Source organism: Salmo salar, chromosome ssa19 (genome assembly GCF_905237065.1).
Source record: "Salmo salar chromosome ssa19, Ssal_v3.1, whole genome shotgun sequence".
NCBI lineage: Eukaryota > Metazoa > Chordata > Actinopteri > Salmoniformes > Salmonidae > Salmo > Salmo salar.
In genome coordinates, this window is record NC_059460.1 from 75,589,053 (window position 1) to 75,609,219 (window position 20,167).

The 20,167-nt window shown below is 44.6% G+C and overlaps 1 protein-coding gene across 12 annotated transcripts in view; it reads right to left on the bottom strand.

Moving 5' to 3' along the window:
* The window catches only part of LOC106579657 (receptor-type tyrosine-protein phosphatase mu), a 285,182-nt gene that overhangs the window by 38,960 nt on the left and 226,055 nt on the right, over nt 1-20,167 (bottom strand). For 4 of the 12 annotated variants that reach the window (XM_014159782.2, XM_014159788.2, XM_014159786.2 and 1 more), the window contains 7 exons: nt 14,977-15,134; nt 12,967-13,038; nt 12,376-12,402; nt 9,520-9,531; nt 8,276-8,475; nt 1,268-1,355; nt 70-146 (listed from right to left, as the gene is read on the bottom strand). In XM_014159782.2, coding sequence (XP_014015257.1) covers nt 70-146; nt 1,268-1,355; nt 8,276-8,475; nt 9,520-9,531; nt 12,376-12,402; nt 12,967-13,038; nt 14,977-15,134 — 634 coding nt within the window. The remainder of the gene's footprint in view (nt 1-69; nt 147-1,267; nt 1,356-8,275; nt 8,476-9,519; nt 9,532-12,375; nt 12,403-12,966; nt 13,039-14,976; nt 15,135-20,167) is intronic. The other 8 variants (XM_045702731.1, XM_014159785.2, XM_014159791.2 and 5 more) reach the window with 3 other exon arrangements.

Below are 20,167 nucleotides of genomic sequence, written 5' to 3' on the forward strand. Positions count from 1 at the left end.
TTCTGAGAGCTATGCGCACACACATGCTGGCTGACCTTTCTGTCTAACCCTGGCTGGTGTTGTACTTACATCCACGTAATTTGCATTAATGTAGTCAGAGCTCTGCTCTCCCTCGATAGCCTGCAGCCGGACACGGGAGTGATCATCTGGAGGAAGACAGGACAGGCAGAGAGAGAGAGAAACAAGGGCCCCATTAGTCATATGAACGAGACGGAGAGGAAAACACTGGTAGGCCATCCCTGTGGAGGATAGGGACTATGAAGTTTAAGGTCATCAACTCCTGCCGGTACAACTACCAGGTCACTGTGTTTTTCTCTGACATATGCCCTATAGAAGGAAGCCTTTTCCTGGTTTAATAAGTTGAAGTCCCTATTCATTAGGGTACAAGTCAACGGTGGTGTGTAAGTGAACTACGCTAGCAATGTTCAGTTTCAGTTCTTCTTTAAACTGATCTTCTCCCAAAACTGATCTGGACCCAGTGAAAGAGTCCAAATCACCAGATAGTTGCCGAGAATAAGCTTTGGTAAATCAACCATAGTGAAGTGTGCCTCTACTTAATCAAAATCACCACGACAGAGCTGTTATGAAACAAGTGTCTATCCATTAGTCAAAATAATTCAATTTGACTAATAGGAGAGATCTCCTCTGTTCTCTTTTTCTCTCCCATTTCACAGAGGAGACGCTAACTCACTCTGAATGATTTATTCACTTTAATTATTACAGCCGGCAGAAAACTGTCAGTCCATCCAACATGCCCCGTAGCTAATTGGCCGCCGCGCCGGGTGGAGAACTGTGATTGGTCGGTTGCTCATTTGCAGAGACAGGAAGTGTCCGGAATCTTATTGCCGTGGAAATGACAGGGGCGGTCTCCTCGTTGGGGGACTGGTATAGCTGTGAGGGTGGTGTGTGTGTGACACCCTCGGCAATGTCTCAAGCCCAGAACTGAAATTGTTCCCAAGTCACGGCTCATTTTCATAATTGCAAAGGCAATTAGTACTGCCTGTGTGTATATGTCTGATAAGATGTCAGTTGTCGTGACAATCACAGCTTAAAGATGACATTTTCAGGAAGAGAATGATCGCAGTTCTCATAGTTAACATTCAGTAGAACCATTTCATATGTTCCAAACTATACGCTGCTCTAAAAGGACAAATACGGCCTTGACATTTTTCACAATAATGTTCACAAATAGGCCCACACTGAGAATTCATATCTAACTGTGAGGGATTTGACTGACAAGACAAAAAAAAGAATTGTTTGTACCCACATGCAATGATGTTTCCATATCGGTTCTTCATCCTGTTCTCGTCTTTCTTGGCAGAGTCCCATGGTGCAGACTGTCCTTCAAAGAAGCTCTGTGGAGGGAAGGAACGAAAGAGAGAGAAACAGAAGAGAGAGAGAGAGGGGGGTACAGAGAGAGAAAATGTTAAACAGGAGGACATGAAAGGTCCAAAGGGTTAGGAGGTCAGCTCTTTAAATGGACAGCACAGCTCAGCCGTGGATCCTTTCCAGTCAAAACAGAGATATATCCCCATCCTTATTAAAGATGAGAGGAGGCAGGAGAACGGCCTTCTGGGAGCGATGCCAGAGAAGGTGCCCATTAGGCCACCACTGAAGCCAATCAGAATCTCCCTAACCTCACCGAGGTAGAACACCAGTCCACCTTTACAAACTACCCACATACTCCTCTGAAAGACTAGTCCCCGAAACATACCAGAAGACTAAATAGAACACACACACACACACACACACACACACACACACACACACGATCAAAAAACTCTGCTCGAGCACAGCACCTCGTGATTTATTAATATTATGAGTTTTTGGGAATTCTGATCTTGGGAACACCCAATTAGGACTAATTCTGAAAATAAATGTCATTGCTGGAATGGTGCTGTTGCTGATTGGTTCTTTACCCAGGCTAAGGGCTACTGCTTTCCCCCTGTAAGTTAATGTCTCCTCCACTTCCCCCCAAAATCACTTCTCCAAAGAGTGTCAGTGATGTATAAATGGATTATAATGATGTACTGTTATTTAGCCGTACCCATCCCACGCTCTTTCCAATACCTCTCTCTCTCTCTTAGTCCCATCAGACAATTGATCAATTGAGATTAGATTTGATTGCAGTGGAACTTATTTTAACCTGTAAATCCCCCCCCCCACACGCTTCTTCCCCTCAATGATATGACACGGAACTCGTTCCGAGAACAAGAAGCCTTGATCAGTCCTCTGAGTGGATAATGGCAACAGCTCAGTCCCCATGACGAGGAGCCTCTTCACACTGCCCCCTCCCACCCCACGGCATACGCAATGAGGGAAAAGGCACCACCACTCCAAATCAAATGATGGTGAACTTTTGGTATTTTCTGAAAGGTGGTGACTGGGATGCCTAAGGTGTGAAAACATGGCATTTATTAACAGTCATCAATGAGCTCACTCAGCCATTTGACTAAATGTGGATGAAGGAGTAATCAGAAAGGAGGGAATAAAGTTTGTATTTTTTTGAAGATGTCTTTGGTGTCGAGGGTCTCCGGCATTAATATGCAAACAATCCTTTGAGTACACATTGTGACGTCACTTTGAGATGAGCTTAAAATACCAGCCTTATCACCTGACCTTTACCAAGCACGGTTGGATGTTGGAAAAACATTCCCTTACAGGCCTTGTTAACCGCAAGGGACACTGAAGAGAAGGCCGTAGTTTAATGCAGATCACTTTCTCTCTCTCCGAATGTCTCAGAACTGGCTGCAGTAAAGAGGCATTAAACACATTTTAACACATGTTGACAATACTGCAGATGCTTAGTCTCCTCCCTCCATCTCCCTCTCTAGGTTTAGAGTTTGAAAGCGGTGCTGGTTTGTTATTCATTGCTGCCGTGTGTCTTTCAAGAGAGCTATCTTTTCATGTGCAAGACGTGACAAGGAGCTGCCCTGGCGAGCGAGGGAACCTGGGGAGGAGAGGATTGATAGAGAGAAACTCTCTCTCTCCCTTTCCCTCCCTCCAGAGGTGAGTGGTGTCAATGAGAAAAAAATTACTATAAAAAAATCTGTAATTTGTCTAAATAGTTTGGGAAGAGATAGATAACACAAAAATATATTATGTGATGTGAAGTGCACCAACACTGGCAGGTGTTCAACTATTCATTGTTGTACTTCATCATTTGTTCTAGTTCAGGTGTAATATTTGACTGCCAGCTTTGAGAAATAATAGATTTGGCAACAATGTCTCTTGGGTTTGCAAGACTTCTACGGAATGTGCGGCTCGAGGGAAAATACAAAATTGGGTAATACAACATTTTATTTAAGACATGTTAGAGTTTGCAACATGCTTTTCTGAGCCTATTAAATCACCCAAAAGTTGGATACTAATGAAAAAAGGTCTAGCAAAATATAAAACATAATATTGAATTATTAATATCCATAGCAGCAAGCTGTGGGGGAATTACAAGTCAAATGGCTAGGAGGTAGCTCCAGGCTCCATCTATCCCCCTTGGCACTATCATACTAATCTACCATTGGCCAGGTTTTCCCACCACCCGCCAGTAATCCTTAACGTGATTGGTGGATGGTGGAAAGCCAGTAATGAATTCAAAGCCCTGCATACTTTTCCCCCCACAAACATTGTCAAAGCCTTAAACAGATGATTTTCATGGAAGTAGAGCTACTGAGATGAGATCTATGGTCGGCTCTCACGAGACCGAATCCAAACAAAGGTGCTCTCTTACCCAAAATCTTATCCAAAACAAACAAGTAAAGCCATTGTTCCTTCGGCTCACAGCAGCTTCTGAATGGCTGGGTACTGGTGTTCTGTCTCTCACTCAGGTATGACACCAACCCCTTCTGATTCCGAACACCATTGTGATTTCACCCTTGACACTACTGACTACAGAGACTGAAAACTCTCTTCAGAGGCACCAGACGTGGTGGGTGCTTAGACAAAGCTTCAGCTGCAAAACAGCTCCTCTGCATTTTTACCCCACACAATGCTTTCTCAAGAGTTGACCAGTAGGCAGCGCAATCTGGCATAAACACAAAGGCACATTTCAGAAATGAACATAATGCTTGGAAGATGTTGCTCGAATGAAGCCAATCTGAGGAGAGAGAAACAAGTGTTATGATGATGTATTTTTAACATTGGAAAGTGTTTCAGAGTAAGATGGTGTAGTGGTTAGGGAGGTGGATATGAAGCAGGAATAGTAAAGACTATTCATGAGTCAAGGTCACAGTAAAAGCAGTATATTAATGGATGATGTAGATACAACGTAAGTTGATCTCAAGGAGTCAATTGGTTTCAACTATACTGAACACAAATATAAAACGCAACATGTAAAGTGTTGGTCCCATGTTTCATGAGGTGAAATAAAAGATCCCAGAAATGTTCCATTCGCACAAAAAGCTTATTTCTCAAAAATGTTGTGCACAAATTTGTTTACATCCCTGTTAGTCAGCATTTCTCCTTTGCCAAGATAATCCATCCACCTGACAAGTGTGGCATATCAAGAAGCTGATTAAACAGCATGGTCATTACACAGGTGCACCTTGTGCTGGGGACAATAAAAGGCCACTCTAAAATGTGCAGTTTCGTCACACAACGCCACAGATGTCTCATGTTTTGAGGCAGCGTGCAGTTGACTGCAGGAATGTCCATCAGAGCTGTTGCCAGAGAATGTAATGTTAATTTCTCTACCATAAGCCACCTCCAATGTAGTTTTAGAGAATTTGGCAGTACGTCCAACCAGCCTCACAACCGCAGACCACGTGTAACCACGCCAGCCCAGGACCTCCACATCCGGTTTCTTTACTTGCAGGATCGTCTACCAGCCACCCGGAAAGCTGATGAAACTGTGTTTGTACAACCAAAGAATTTCTGCACAAACTGACAGAAACCTTCTCAGGGAAGCTCATCTGCGTGCTCGTCGTCCTCACCAAGGTCTAGACCTGACTGCAGTTCGGCATCGTAACCATCTTCAGTGGGCAAATGCTTGCTCACCTTCGATGGCCACTGACACGCTGGAGAAGTGTGCTCTTCATGGATGAATCCCAGTTTCAACTGTACCGGGCAGATGGCAGACAGCGTGTATGGTGTCGTGTGGGCGAGTGGTTTGCTGAAGTCAACTTTGTGAACAGAGTGCCCCATGTTGGCTTTGGGGTTATGGTATGGGCAGGTATAAGCTACGGACAATGAACACAATTGCACTTTATCAATGGCAATTTGAATGAACAGAGATACCGTGACGAGATCCTGAGGCCCATTGTCGTGCCATTTTTAAGGTATCCGTGACCAACAGATGCATGTCTGTATTCCCAGTCATGTGAAATCCATAGATTAGGGCCTAATGCATTCACTTCAATTGACTGATTTCATCATATGAACTGTTAACTCTTTGAAATTGTTGCATGTTGCATTTATATTTTTGTTCAGGGTAAGAATGATCATATTCTGACAGTTTTTCTTGTTGGTTATTTTTTGGATGTAAGTTATCATACCAGGAGAGCAAGTCTTTCATGACTTAAGAATTCAAATGGCGTCTGACTGCATTATCATCAACACAAATCAAATATGTTTTTTTCCTTTGAAGCAGAGACAGGCCTGAACTACAGGAGAATCATTTACTGTGTCTGGGATGAACGCGGTGTGTGTTTTGTCTACAAACACTTCCATTAGAAAGGACCTCTGCTCTGTACTGTAGTGTCAACTAAACGTCACTCATTTCACCGTTCTTTGATTCTCATTGACCAGGGGATTAAATCTCATCAGATATATTTTTTGTTGTCGTATTTTGTGGTTTGTTAAATGCATGTTTTTGGACACAGACAACCAACAGCAGGTAAAGAATTATAATCAATATCAGGAGCTATAGGTTGTGAGATAGCTGCATCTAGGGTTTCTGTAATACTTCGACAAAGCTACAATCTAAAAACATTGTTTACAATCAAACCAAAAAGGGGACTTGCTTACCTCGTTTATCTTTTCCATAGATAACGTTATGGAATAACAAGAAGCATGGAATCGGGGGAGAGATTAGAATTGATCAGTTTAGTGCTCGGCTCGTTGTGTTTAGAGAGAACATGAGAAGAGACAGTGGTAGCAGAAAACAGGGAACGAAACGGGGAAAAAAAGACAATACAATGATTCGCCGTCTCTAACTTGTAGCGGCATTACAAATAGAAAGGTAGAAAATAATAGAAAAACAGTGAAGAGAAGCACTTTCAGATGGAAGGAAGGAGGGGGGCGTCAATTATTCTGCACTCTGTATTTCTATGACTGGCAATACTGTATTATTGCACTAGCAGCCTACCTAAGCCCTAAAAATCATCAATCTATATCCATAATGAATTGAGCCCTCAGGGAAGTCCCAAACCACAGGGCCAGCCCGGGGCATGGGAGATTGAATTATTGATCTGATTCCAGTGTTGTTTAATGTGTAAGTAGTGGGTATAGCAAAATAAAGTATAAGATGGGAGGGGGATGGTGGATAGTTCATTTCAGGTAAATACCAGTGGTGGAAAAAGTACCTAATTGTACCTAAAGTAAAGATACCTTAATAGAAAATGAATCAAGTAAAAGTGAAAGTCACCCAGTAAAATACTACTTGAGTATATGTCTAATTGTATTTTGTTTTAAATGAGGCACACATCATTTACAAACGTAGCATGTGAGTTTAGTGAGTCCGCCAGATCAGAGGCAGTAGGGATGACCAGGGATGTTCCCTTGATAAGTGCATGAATTGCACCATTTTCCAGTCCTGCTAAGCATTCAAAATCTAACGAGTTCTTTTGGGGATCAGGGAAAATGAAAGTACATTATTGTCAATATATTGTCCATCTATAATTTAGCCTAAACAACTACCGCTTCCCCTATTGTATTTATTTATTTGCTCCTTTGCACCCCATTATTTCTATTTCTACTTTGCACTTTCTTCCACTGCAAATCTACCATTCCAGTCTTTTACTTGCTATATTGTATTAACTTTGCCACCATGGCCTTTTTTGCCTTTACCTCCCTTATCTCACCTAATTTGCTCACATTGTATATAGACGTATTTTTCTACTGTATTATTGACTGTATGTTTGTTTTACTCCATGTGTAACTCTGTGTTGTTGTATGTGTCGAACTGCTTTGCTTTATCTTGGCCAGGTGGCAATTGTAAATGAGAATTTGTTCTCAACTTGCCTACCTGGTTAAATAAAGGTGAAATAAAAAAAATTAAATTGTCATTAGGAATCTAGTGAAGTAAAAGTAGTCAAAAATATAAACAGTAAAATAAAGTACAGATACCCGCAAAAACGACTTAAGTGGTACTTTAAAGTATTTTTACACCACTGGCAAATACCCTCCGTAGAAAAGGTAGAAACTCCCTTGTAATGGGTTGGAAGGTGAGAGGGGTAGCTTGTGTATACAGTATGTACACACACACACACACACACACACACACACACACACACACACACACACACACACACACACACACACACACACACGTGAGGGCGAGTAAATAAGGCACTGCTGTGACAGTCGTTAGCTTTTTCATCAGCTTCTGGAGAAAAGCGCTGTTCCCATATAATTCACATATACAGACTCTAGGCAGAGCTGGCAACTCGCAATGGTCTGAGCCATTAACACAGTCTCAGCCTCGGAAATCCCCCATTAGTGTATGCATGTGCTGTAGGATTTTTAAGATTTAGAAGGCACATTTTTTCACCAGGACGGTTGTTCAGCATTGTTAGGTAGCCAAGTGGATGCCATCAACGGGGCAGTAAGGTCTAAGCAGTGTGGCGTGCAGTCAACAAACTGCAGGAGCCCAAACACTAAGCGAGAGGAATTAAAGTGGTGACAAACATTGGAACGGAAGGAGTGTGTAGACATAAAACTGGTGCATTTTTGTGCAATAATAGCTAGTGAGAAGTTCATTTGCAGAGACAAAAAGTGACAAAATCATCTAACAAACAATGAATCTAAACAAAAGAAAAAGAGTATGCTGCAAATAAACAAGAAAGAACGCAAGCAATATAGCAAGAAAGAGGACAACAATAGAAAGAAAGACAACCAGGGACGCCTGTGCTTGGTTTGCTTTAGAGTAAGGGAGTCAAACACAAACACAGACAGACTGGGGAAGTGATATGTGAGGACATTGGTGGGGACATTTTGATATGAAGGGGCATTTTGATATGAGGGGGCATTTTGATATGAGGGGGCATTTTGATATGTGAGGATTTGCCATGTGATTGAGGAGGGCGAGACCCTACATTTGGCAGGCAGTTGAGGCTCTCACCTCGTACTCCTCCTTGAAGCCGTACCCCTCGGCACACTTCATCTGGGTAATGTGCTGGAGCAGGTCTGCCACGCGGATGGCCGGGTGGAGCTGACCCGTCTGGTAGGGGGGCACATCTGCCACCTCCCTCTTCTTCTTATAGGAGTGGCTGTGGGACTGGACCAGACTACTGGTGTCACTGGTCATGGTGTGGTTCTCATCTAGAAACCCAAAGAGAAGGAACGAGGTCACGCACAAATACATGTACACTGGTCAGGACTGGAGTGCCCCACAACCCCGTACGGACATAGAATAGGAAACACTCTTGACATTATAATGGATGAACACAGGGTCATAGTATAGTTATTCAATGAGAAAACATGAAATGAACAGGAGTTACTTATAAACTACGTTGTGCTCAACTAGTTATTACAGTGTTTTGAAACGTTGTGAACACAAAATAAGGGAGCTCGTATCTTAACAGATAACATGGTGCAAAATAAATCTATTTACATTATACGATGAGGGGAAAGAGCTTTATTTCTATTGCCGCTAGAATAACCCTCACTTTTCATAGAGCTAGCTTGTGGCTAACTTCTCATAGCGCTAGCTTGTGGCTAACTTCTCATAGCGCTAGCTTGTGGCTAACTTCTCATAGCGCTAGCTTGTGGCTAACTTCTCATAGCGCTAGCTTGTGGCTAACTTCTCATAGCGCTAGCTTGTGGCTAACTTCTCATAGCGCTAGCTTGTGGCTAACTTCTCATAGCGCTAGCTTGTGGCTAACTTCTTAATACAAATTTTCTATCCACAAAATCGACCAATGGCAAAATGAAGTTGCACAAATGATGGAATGGTGGCGGTGGATGGATGACGTGGGTGCACGATCAAATGAAGTGGGTACTCTGTTCGGTGACTATGTCTTATGGGAAACCGTAAAAAAAATTAAAAAGTGGCAGAGGCGTGAGACCCCCGTTTAAACAAAGTGGGGGTAGGGGTTGTGGAGTGTGGGTGGGACGTCATATAGTCCACATATGCATGAGGCAACACTGTCCACGGGTGGAGTCAAATCCCCATGCTAGGTAATGGCTTCACAGGGGGAAGGGGGGGCGTGAGATGCCCTAACACAAATGCATGCGTAGCAACACAAGATGAGAGAGCAGGCCCCAAAGGAAGGCAAGCTCCTTTCAATAGCATGACGCACGCACACACACACACACACACACACCTCCTCACCCCAGAGAAAACAGGGCAGACTGGCAACTTACCATTAATGGGCACTTTATTAGAGGACATAACAGGTTAAATGTGAAGAAGAAAAGAAGAGAAAGGAAACAGGGTATAAGCAACAATATAAAGTTTAGGCATGAGCACCTGCACAGTTTTAATTTTCTCTAGCTGTTTCTAGGCACCAACATGTTTTTGCCTTTCCGGGAGTCCAGTCCTAACCAACTACTCAGGTCAATTGGACACCTCACAGAAAGCTAGGTCTGCGACGCTTTAGTTAGGGTTGTGTTAATTTGGTTGGAATCACTTAGAATTGACCATTTCAAATGTAATCAATGCTGACAAAGACATGATAAAGACGTTTTGTTTTCTGAATGAATAAAATATTAATTTGACATTTGCCAAAACAGTTTAACTAGTAAAAAACGAGTCCAGATAACGTTTGAAAACCTCTCTAGAAAACAAGTGGAACCGCCAGCTAACCCTCTGTGGTGCTGTAAACGGTGAAAGTGAACACTGGGCCCTTGTCCGAGGAAACATCTAGGAAATCACTAACGCCATTCTTCCTTGAGACACTGTTGTGTTCTGTATCTCTACTAGCCTAAAGTGTGTACATTATCTGGTATATTGATATGTGTCTGTCACATGTCTACATCTGGTGTTCGTAAAGTGAATTGGGAAAGTATTCAGGCCCCTTCACTTTTTGCACATTTTGTTACATTACACCCTTATTCTAAAATTGATTCAATTGGGTTTTTCCCTCATCAATCTACACACAATACCTCATAATAACAAAGCAAAGACAGGTTTAGACATTTTTCCAACACTTTTTTATATACATCTGAAATATCACCTTTACATAAGTATTTAGACCCTTTACTCAGTACTTTGCTGAAGCACCTTTGGCAGCGATTACAGCCTAGAGTCTTCTTGGGTATGAAGCTATAAGCATGGCACACCTGTATTCGGGAAGTTTCTCCCATTCTAATCTGCAGATCCTCTCAAGCTCTGTCAGGTTTGATGGGGAGCGTTGCTGCACAGCTATTTTCAGGTCTCTCCAGAGATGTTCGATCGGGTTCCAAGTCTGGGCTCTGGCTGGGCCACTCAGGGACATTCAGAGACTTGTCCCAAAGCCACTCCTGCGTTGTCTTGGCTGTGTGCTTAGCGTTGTTGTCCTGATGGAAGGAGAACCTTCACCCCAGACTGAGGTCCAGAGAGCTCTGGAGCAGGTTTTCATCAAGGATCTCTCTGTACTTGGCACCTTTAATCTTTCCCTCGATCCTGACTAGTCTCCCAGTCCCCGCCGCTGATGCTGCCACCACCATGCGTCACCGTAGGGATGGTGCAAGGTTTTATCCAGACGTGACTCTAGGCATTCAGGCCAAAGAGTTCAATCTTGGTTTCATCAGACCTGAGAATCTTGTTTCTCATAGTCAGAGTCTTTAGGTGCCTTTTGACAAACTCCAAGCGGGCTGTCATGTACATTTTACTGAGGAGTGGCTTCCGTCTGGCCACTCTACCATAAAGGCCTGATTGGTGGAGTACTGCAGAGATGGTTGTCCTTCTGGAAGGTTCTCCCATCTCCACAGAGGAACTCTGGAGCTCTGACAGAGTGACCATCGGGTTCTTGGTCATCTCCCTGACCAAGGCCCTTTCTCCTCCGATTGCTCAGTTCGGCCGGGCGGACAGCTCTTGGAAGAGTCTTGGTGGTTCCAAACTTCTTCCATTTAAGAATGATGGAGGCCACTGTGTTCTTGGGGACCTTTAAAGCTGCATAAATGTTTTGGTACCCTTCCCCAGATCAGTGCCTCGACACAATCCTGTCTCGGAGCTCTACGGACAATTCCTTCGACCTCATGGCTTGATTTTTGCTCTTATATAGACAGATGTGTGCCTATCCAAATCATGTCCAATCAACTGAATTTACCACAGGTGGACTCCAATCAAGTTGTAGAAACATCTCAAGGTTGATCAATGGAAACAGAATGCACCTGAGCTCAATTTAGAGTTTCATAGCGAAGGGTCTGAATAATTATGTAAATAAGGTACTTCTGTTTTACATTTTTTATAAATTAGCAACATTTTCTAAAAACCTGTTTTTGCTTTGTCATTATGGGTTATTGTGTGTAGATTGATGCAGAAAAACATTCATTTAATCCATTTTAGAATAAGGCGTAAAGTAATAAAATGTGGAAAAAGTCAAGGGGTCTGAATACTTTCCAAATGCACTGTATGTTGTCTATTGTACCTGGCTGCACAAGTCTTCCTACCAAGACAAAGATATTGAAACTTTTCTATATATGAAAGGGGTTGAAACTGACAGTTGTACTGAAGGAGTTTATTCGGGTAGGTTAAGCAATAGTTACATTGACAAAATGACACAAGCGTGTCATTCCTTAACTTTGCCCTGGAGCTCTCCAGTGTTTGCTACTTTACATATTTGTTGCTATGGCGATGGGAACTACTTTGTCTGTTTGTATGGATATTCTTTTTTTGCGGTTTGCTGTGCCACTCCCCCTCATCCAGTCCACATTGTCTGTCCATGCATATGAGAGGTCATAGACATACGTGACGTCACACGCGCGACACGGAATGCGGATGGGATGGAGTGAATTAGCCAACCTCAGCTTGATTAGAAAGAAACAAAACCTTCTGGTCTGACAAAGAAAGAAAAGCAGGCAGGTATGGATGTGTGGAAGCCATTATCAGGAAACAAACCAATCCAAATCACTATCTCCATCTCTCTGACTCTCTCTCTCGCTCTCCCTCACTCTCTCTCTCTCTCTCTGCTTCCCTCAAATGCACAGCACCTAGTCTATTCTGGAGTAGTCCGTTTCAGTTGGTCTATAAGCATAAGGAATGTATTGTAGGGAAAAAAATTAAGAATGTTTTCTCACCCAAGATAGCGGTTGGCACAAAGGGATCTGCCCACAACCCAAAACCAGTGCAGAGTAGGGTGTTAACAAAGAAAAGACAATATAGCAGTGAATAAGGTGACGCACTCCCCACTCCAGGTAAGACAGCAATATTATAGCAGAGCAGTTACAGTTTGTTATCATCAAGAGACAAAGAAAACCCCCAATGGAAGAACAGCATCAATAGTTCCTTTTTAACATCATTAGAGATTATAAATCAGTTAAATGTAGATCATGTCCAACATTATCCATCGAATAGAATATACATACAGATCAATTCAAATCAAATCGACCAATATGGCTCAAAATGGTTGTCCCAAATAGTATGCTGAAGTGCAACCGCTATAGAGCAATTAAAACTGCAGGCAAAAAGAGAACAGGCATCATTACATTGTTTTGGCAGGCCACCATTAGATCAAGCAAATCGTTTATCGAACAAAGGCACAGGCACCTAGATTGGGATTGCCCATTCGTTAAGGAGGTCAAAGTTCAAGGGGTCATAAGAGGTCACCAGCAGTTTTAGACAGTAGTAGAAGCAGAAGGAGTTAAGAGTTAAAAGGTGAGGTAGTTTACCTGGGTAGTAGGATGTGGGTACGGACGTGCTGATTGAGTTAGTCTTCATGGTGAATGACAAGGGAGAGGCAGCTTTTAGCAAGAGAGAGAGCAGGTAGTAACACAATGGTCAATAAACTTCAGTGGAAGAATTAATAGTATATTTCTAGACGATCTGTAGGAATCAAACAATTTGCCTTCCAGACTGAGATCTGTCTGAGTAAAATGTTGGCTCAAATAAAAAAACAGAATCGAGGAAGTGTGTGTTCACTTCCCTTCCTGAAGCCATTAGGAAAGGCTTGTAGCTTTTGCATGTCCCCTGACAGAGTCAATTTAACAAGTGGAATAATGTCAAGAAACGAAGACATTTCACTATTTACTGTTCTGGCTATGCATATGGATACAAATACGCTAATGCTTTTTAATGACTGTATTTTTGAGTAAGTAACAACAACGGGCTGTGTTCATACAACATATTCAGCCAAATCAATAAAGTTCAGCCGGTTCGTTGATTAAGGCAGCACAGTACACTGAGTGATAGTCGCCGTGTTTGTGGGTCGCCATCAGGCAGCTGACATAAGTTGCCTACAGTGACCCTGCTGTAGTCAAGGATATAGCGATAGACAGCGGGATAAGGTCACGGCTGAATGGCTCTGTCGTCCAATGAGAGCATGTTTATTTATTTATCCCCAACGTTTCCCAGGTCACTCCAATCTGCCCGGCGACACGTCAGCCAGCCCTGTCAGGCAGAAATGGCATTCCCCTCTTGCAATATTAAACGAGCGCCAAACGATCCAAGACTCGTTCACGGTCGTGTTCTCGCTCATGTCCCCTTTATTCTTTTGACAGACAGATGAGGCGTGTGTGGCGGTAAGGGGAGAGAGAAAAAATGCCTTGTGACCCTGGCACCTCCTAGCCTTCAGAGTTGAAAGACAAACTTCAGGGTTGTAGCTTATTTACTCTCCACTAACAGAGATACAAGAAGGTCTAAGAAATATAGAGAATATGATTCTTAAGATCCTCATAATGAAGGGATGTCTTAATGTCATATAGTTGTGAGGGATAGGGGCATTTGGAAGTGGGGGGGGTACAAGAGGGAAATCAGATGATGAGAGCCTCTGACCCAGCTTGCCGAGCAATAGGGGCTAACTAATGTTTGGGCCTGGGGACCACCGTTGATGGGGGGAAATTAGGGGATTGTACCTCAGCCAGGGTCAGCTGTCCCTGGGGTGAGGAGGAAGGCCAGAGGGGGTGGAAGCATGACAGATGGGGAAGATATAGGGCGGCAGGTAGCCTAGCGGTTAAGAGCGTTGGGCCAGTAACAGAAAGCTCTCTGTTTCGAATCCCCAAACCAACTAGGTGAAAAATCTATCGATGTGCTCTTGTGCAAGGCACTTAACCCTAATCAATCATGTAAATCGCTCTGGATAAGAGCATCTTCTAAATGAATCCAATTTAAAAAAAGTTGATCTACCCCTCTCCCCCACTCATGTGTCAACATGGGATACCCATAGAAGGAAATAAAAGGCTAGTAAGAGGTAAGAAGGGTTTGAAATAGGCACAGGATCAAAAACAAAGATTAAAGCATTGACAGCTTTGGAAAATTAAGGGAGATCTGAGACGATAAGTCCTTATTTAGATGCTGTATCGGCAAATTCTAGTCGAGCTGCCTAATAAGTAAACAAAACTGAAGACATTTCTAACATGCTTGGGTATCGAGGGTTTTGCAAGAGCCTTTCACATGACTTGATCATTGATAAAACAGAATTTGTTTAGAATTTGAAGAAATTGCTCTAATGTACCAGTGTTAATCTATGTTCCTATATATAGCCTTTTAACACTACTGTGCCCACCTAAACCAAAAATGTTTTTCTTTTCACATTGTCCTTTCCCCTACGGTTCCAGTGACTATTGTGAATGTGTAACCAGGCCAGCTTGGTACAGCTTGGTTTGGCTGGGTTCAGCTCAGTGTGAAAAGCCTTCCATAATCCCCGGCCACCAATCCACAATGCCCTGGTGTTAGACACTCACTTCTCCCGTTGAGTGTGTGGCTGTGGGTGTCCATGAAGGAGATGGCCTCATCACAGTTGGTGCCCTGCTCTGTGTAGCTCTTGTCCATGGAGTTCACCATCACCGTCATCTCCTGTCGTGTGCTGCTCAGTGTCTCCTTGCGCTTCTTGGCCAGTTTCCTGGTTTCATACCAAACACAATAGAAAGAAGAAAGGGTCACAGGGGAAAACACTGAAAAGCTAGTGATATAGTAAGCAATGCGCTAAATACGTATCATAATCAAGCCTCATATTGACATGATCTGGTTCATTCCTGGCTCCAACTAAGATTCGTTTTATATTACGCCTCATATTGACATGATCTGGTTCATTCCTGGCTCCAACTAAGATTCGTTTTATATTACGCCTCATATTGACATGATCTGGTTCATTCCTGGCTCCAACTAAGATTCGTTTTATATCACGCCTCATATTGACATGATCTGGTTCAAACCTGGCTCCAACTAAGATTTGTTTTATTTCAAATACTATTATGGATTTCATTGAGCCTGCGATTTGAACCCAGGTCTGCTGTGGTTGTTCTCTTACATCACATCAGGCCTTGCTGTGGCTAGCAATTCATGTCTCCTCATGAAGTGGAGATGGACAGCGGAGATGAAATCTAGGCTGCATCCAAACAGTGTGACAAACTAGCTACCTTTCTCCTCATTCAACCCAGAGGCTACACTGTATATTTTGCTGCCATATCCCCCAGAGTGTCATGTAAACACAGGCACAGATCCTGACTCTTAGGGCAGGGCGTTGGGCTGGGCCAGATCCTGACTCTTAGGGCAGGGCGTTGGGCTGGGCCAGATCCTGACTCTTAGGGCAGGGCGTTGGGCTGGGCCAGATCCTGACTCTTAGGGCAGGGGCGTTGGGCTGGGCCAGATCCTGACTCTTAGGGCAGGGCGTTGGGCTGGGCCAGATCCTGACTCTTAGGGCAGGGCGTTGGGCTGGGCCAGATCCTGACTCTTAGGGCAGGGCGTTGGGCTGGGCCAGATCCTGACTCTTAGGGCAGGGCGTTGGGCTGGGCCAGATCCTGACTCTTAGGGCAGGGCGTTAGGCTGGGCCAGATCCTGACTCTTAGGGCAGGGCGTTAGGCTGGGCCAGATCCTGACTCTTAGGGCAGGGCGTTAGGCTGGGCCAGATCCTGACTCTTAGGGCAGGGCGTTAGGCTGGGCCAGATCCTGACTCTTAGGGCAGTGCGTTAGGCTGGGCCAGATCCTGACTCTTAGGGCAGGGCGTTAGGGTGGGCCAGATCATGACTCTTAGGGCAGGGCGTTAGGTTGACCAACTAAGGGAGATTCTAGAAAACAAGGACGCCCTTAAATAGAGTACCTGCTGGCCCACTCCCTGCTAATGTAGTCTCCTGGGGCCCCATGTCAGCGGCTAGGACAACAGTCTCGCGCACAGAGAGACAGACGATACTTAAAGCGGATTGGATACTTAAAGTCTCCCCAGTCCAGTTCAGCTATGGCTTGTCCTCCATTGCAGGGGGAGACTGTAGAGTAGACGTTAAATGTAGTTGTCAGAGAAAGGGGGATGCTGTGTTTTCGGCAGGAGCAACACAGGGGCCAAGGGAGGTTAACGCAAAGGGGTTGTCATCTTAGGAAACAGTGGTGTGGTTTCAGAAGGCTGAAACCCGTGTGATAGAGAGTGGGGCAGATCGATAGAAATACAAATGGCATCAGCCACTAGTATTCTATACTCTATGGGCTGATCACACTCATTGGAGAGAACCGCAAACAGGCCAATGAGAACGTCTGCTTTCCAACGGACTAACCCTTTCCTTTTGAGCTGAAAGCTTGCATTGAGTTCATAGCACTTAAGACATACTTTCAAAGTAAAAACATTGGGTTTACAAATGGGATCCATTTTCCACTTAGCTCTTTTTCCTCTACAAGCTTAATCAGGCCAAATCGTAGCATTTCAGAGCGCTCTCTCTCGCTAATGTTGCTTTTCCTCGCGCTCCAGCTGTATGGGTCAACAAAGAGCGTGTGTGTGAACGGTGCCTTTGCAAGCGCCCAGCTGGCAGTAACAGAAAGACCTTGGTGAAGCCTTCATTAGGGGCCAGCCACTCCCCACAAGCGCCCATCAGTCCCCCTCTGTGTCGTGATCACTGTGCTTTTATGGGGGGCTGAGAAAGTGCAGTGTATGCCCCGTTTGCAAGCCAAGGCAGTCAGTGAGGGGTGCCAGACATTTTGCCAGCCCTGAGATGGCGCTGTGATACCGGGGTCTACGAGGCTGGCATAGGACCCTGCAGACTCTGGCGAGAGCCAACTTTCCACCAAAACACCGTAGCGATGCCAACCCTGTCCTGGCTATTCCTCACTAACGACTCCTGAGTGAAAACAGCCCAGCCTCCTTACACCCCAGCCTCCTTACCAACCATCAGCAGCAAATAGCAAAAATCTAAATGGGACGCTGCCCAGGCAACCTGTACCTGAGAATTTCTCATTTCCAGGTGGGTAGTAAATGCCTCTGAATCCCATCCAAAGTGTCCATATTCTCCAGCCTCCATTTGCAGTGACCAATGTCCATTTGAATGCAGCCAGATGCATTAGAATGCCATCTGCCTGCTCTTCTTGTTCACTTTCTCCCTCTCCCATTCCTCCTGAGGGGTGGGGGGGCTAGGAGTTGGCCTTCTCTAATGGAGCCCCCCCAGCGTTAAGTGGTCTAAAACGGGGCCCGACCCCATCTTGCAGTCAGAGCATTAAACATAAATGAATGAAAGTCATATCACCCTCTCTCTCTCTCGCGCTCATTCTGCTCCTCTCTGCCGCCCGCCCGTCTCTTTAGATGCTCAAGGTCAGTCGATCCAGCATTTATACGAATGGAAGGAAAGAGAAACTATATTTTGCTCTTTCACCCTACTTCGCCGGAGGGGTTTTACCGATGCACACAGTGAATGAGTAATGCAAGTGGGTCTTCTCCAACTGTCAGGTTGAGCTAAACTTCTGAGAAGTATCCACAGGCAGGTCCATTTTTAATTTGTAGATGAACTCTAATCCTTTGGTATCTAAAGTTCTAAAACTCTCGCTCTGGCCCCCACATGTGTTGTATCCACCTTGGAGATGATGCCACCTTCCCTATATAACCTAGCGCTCTCCCTGCTTCCCTATATAACCTAGCGCTCTCCCCGCTTCCCTATATAACCTAGCGCTCTCCCCGCTTCCCTATATAACCTAGCGCTCTCCCCGCTTCCCTATATAACCTAGGATCTCCGCTGCTTCCCTATATAACCTAGCGCTCACCCTGCTTCCCTATATAACCTAGCGCTATCCCTGCTTCCCTATATAACCTAGCGCTCTCCCTGCTTCCCTATATAACCTAGCGCTCCCCCTGCTTCCCTATATAACCTATAGCTCTCCCTGCTTCCCTATATAACCTATAGCTCTCCCTGCTTCCCTATATAACCTAGCGCTATCCCTGCTTCCCTATATAACCTAGAGCTCTCCCTGCTTCCCTATATAACCTAGAGCTCTCCCTGCTTCCCTATATAACCTAGAGCTCTCCCTGCTTCCCTATATAACCTAGAGCTCTCCCTGCTTCCCTATATAACCTAGAGCTCTCCCTGCTTCCCTATATAACCTAGAGCTCTCCCTGCTTCCCTATATAACCTAGAGCTCTCCCTGCTTCCCTATATAACCTAGCGCTCTCCCTGCTTCCCTACATAACCTAGCGCTCTCCCTGCTTCCTTATATATTCTAGCATCCTGCCTGCTTCCCTATATAACCTAGCGCTCGCCCTGCATCCCTACACAACCTAGCGCTCTCCCTGCTTCCCTACACAACCTAGCGCCCACCCTGCTTCCCTACACAACCTAGTGCCCTCGCTGCTTCCCTACACAACCTAGTGCCCTCGCTGCTTCCCTACACAACCTAGCGCCCTCCCTGCTTCCCTACACAACCTAGTGCCCTTCCTGCTTCCCTACACAACCCTGCTTCCCTACACAATATAGGGCCCTCCCTGCTTCCCTACACAACCTAGCGCCCTCCCTGCTTCCCTACACAACCTAGCGCCCTCCCTGCTTCCCTACACAACCTAGGGCCCTCCCTGCTTCCCTACACAACCTAGCGCCCTCCCTGCTTCCCTACACAACCTAGGGCCCTCCCTGCTTCCCTACACAACCTAGCGCCCTCCCTGCTTCCCTATATAACCTAGCGCTCCCCCTGCTTCCCTATATAACCTAGCGCTCCCCCTGCTTCCCTATATAACCTAGCGCTCCCCCTGCTCCAGGCTGTACTCCACAGCATTTCTCCAGTTGGCTTTCATCAGCCTGATGTGCACTTCTGACATGCAGAACTGTAGACTGGGCAGAGCGGTCATCTGGAGAGGCCCAGGCGGGATGACACAGGCCTTCTCTACAGGTGAAGACTACATGACTAGCACTGTACATGGAGGCTTTCAACTCAACGTCTCAGAGTGTAAGTGCTGCTGACCTTGTCATTACAGACACTCTGTGAGAGCTGGCGATATGAGTGACAAGCACAATCTCGAGAGACAGGTATTCTATACTGAACAAAAATATAAACGCAACATGTAAAAAAAGTGTTGGTCCCATGTTTCAGGACCTGAAATAAAGATACGCAGAAATGTTCCATACGCACAAAAAGCTTATTGCTCAAATTTTGTGAAAAAACGTGTTTCCATCCCTGTTAGTGAGCATTTCTCCTTTGCCAAGATAATCCATCCACCGAACACGTGTGGCATGTCAAGAAGCTGATTAAACAGCACCTACCTTTTCTTAAAGATCTGTGAACAACATGTGAAATCCATACATTAGGGCCTAATGAATTTATTTCAAATTGCTTGATTTCCTTATATGAACTGTAACTTTGAAATTGTTGCATGTTGCGTTTATATTTTTGTTCAGTGTAATTAAGGCTATTTTCATAGTGCGTTTGAACAAATCTCCCCAGGCCCTAGTGATTGGGCTTTCTCTTTGAGAGCTAATTCAGCAGAGATCAGATTTATTAACTCTGCTACAGAAGTCTCAGCATCCAATTCATTGTAATAATTTCAAGAGATTTATTAGAAAATTAAGCAGACATAGATAAATCCCACAATATCCAATTGGATGCAAATAGACTCAGCGGATAAGCCAATATTGGGTCTGTTTGGTGTCTTAAACGAGCAGGTATTTCAAGTGAATGCAAATTTATATCTGCAAT